Genomic DNA, 1,691 nt, shown 5'->3' on the forward strand with positions numbered 1-1,691 from the left:
CCACTGAAAGACTTCACCAGCCCTAGGATGAATTTAAAAAAAAATGAACCCCTCCGTGTAAGAATGGACTCTTCCAGATAACACCGGGCTCGCTGATTGGCTGTCACCCCCCCCCCTCTTTAGGATATAGATTCAGGCTAAGTGATTGGTTACCTATCTAATTAGATTAAATAGACATATATACCAGTAGGTGCAATCTGCAGCTGGGGTCAACGACCTTAAGGTCATTGACCCCTTTGGCTATTGGAAAATGACCCAAAAAAATCCCCAAATATATCATTTTGACGAAGTCTATGACAAAAATTATACATGTGTCATTTGAATAAATATCTAGTGCACCATTTTACCAAAATTTAGGTCATTTGGTTTTAAAACCAGAGCACAAGAGCCAAAAGTGTACTTTTTGGTCATAAAATGGCCAAATAATCACAAAATTAAGCATTTTGTTGTACTGTATACCTCAACTGTTAATGAATCCATGTGCGCATATGTCTAGGGCGATCCTATACTAAATTTCAGGTCATCCGGTTCTAAAACCAAGGTACAGGAGCCAAAAGTGTCCTTTTTTGGTCAAAAAATGACAAAAAATCGCAAAAATAAGCATTTCGTTATACTGTACACCAAAAGTGGTATTGAATTTATATGGGGGAATTATTAACGCACATCTGTGCCAAATTTCAGCTCATTCGGTTATAATACCAGGGTACAGGGGGCCCAAATATACAGTTTTGGTCTTAAGATGACCAAAAAACCTTAATAAAATCATTTTAAAGGCAGATATGAAAAAAAATGAAAAAAACTGTCTGAGGGTATTGGTCCACTCTACCCTTGTGCCAAATTTCAGTCCATCGGTTCAGGGAACAACGAAGATACCGTGTTCCGAAGATTTGCCAGGAGAAAGAAAGAAAGAAGGAAAGAGGAACCATTTCGAATACAATATATTTCACCATACCTATGGTATGGCTGAAATATAAATACACATGTGTAAGCACAAATAAGCACAGACAAAAACACGCGGAACAAATTTCCGGGCATCTTTGACTCAATACTGGACATAGGTTAGTCTGAAAATTGGTCGAAAAGTTGCCTGTCAGAAAGAAGTTTATAAGCTTGTGTCATGATCTTACCTACTTACTTACAGATCATGCTCTGGATAAATTTTATTCACTGTACTGCTTTCATCCGAGAATGGATGGGCATACCACTGGCAGAGTGCGGCCACAGGCTAAATTTCAATATTTCCTATGCATATTCCTAACAATGGGAATCATGGGAGAAAGAGGCTGTCAAAAATCACCTACCTGACTTTTAGAACATGAAAAACTCACATTGGCAAGGTTGTCCGACCTCTGAAGAGTAATTTAACGACAAAAAAGGGAAAAAATTTACGGCGGAATTATATTATACGCCATGAAAACATAGGTGGGAGACCTTTTCACCCCCTTTCACTGCATGTAAACAACACCAAAACACCTAACTTCTAAGGCCTACTGCAACCACAAATATCACTAAAAATCTGTTTTTTCAACACAATATAGAAGCTACAACCCTTGCCTATAAGATGCACCCCCAAAATCCAAACATATCCCAAGAAAAACAATTTTACAGCCACTTTTCCCAAGCCTACCTAAGCATTCTGAGGGCACTAAAACTGGGTCATCTGCGCAAGTCCGGAAATACTGACATTTGCC

At 38.6% G+C, this 1,691-nt stretch overlaps 1 protein-coding gene across 1 annotated transcript in view; it reads right to left on the bottom strand.

Annotated features, from left to right (window-relative positions):
• Positions 1-1,059: 1,059 nt before the first annotated feature.
• The window catches only part of LOC118421138 (cell surface hyaluronidase-like), a 5,447-nt gene continuing 4,815 nt past the window's right edge, over positions 1,060-1,691 (bottom strand). The window contains exon 5 of the mRNA XM_035828299.1: positions 1,060-1,087. Within this exon, the coding sequence (XP_035684192.1) occupies positions 1,060-1,087 (28 nt within the window). The remainder of the gene's footprint in view (positions 1,088-1,691) is intronic.

This window comes from Branchiostoma floridae, chromosome 8, assembly GCF_000003815.2.
Source record: "Branchiostoma floridae strain S238N-H82 chromosome 8, Bfl_VNyyK, whole genome shotgun sequence".
Taxonomy (NCBI): domain Eukaryota; kingdom Metazoa; phylum Chordata; class Leptocardii; order Amphioxiformes; family Branchiostomatidae; genus Branchiostoma; species Branchiostoma floridae.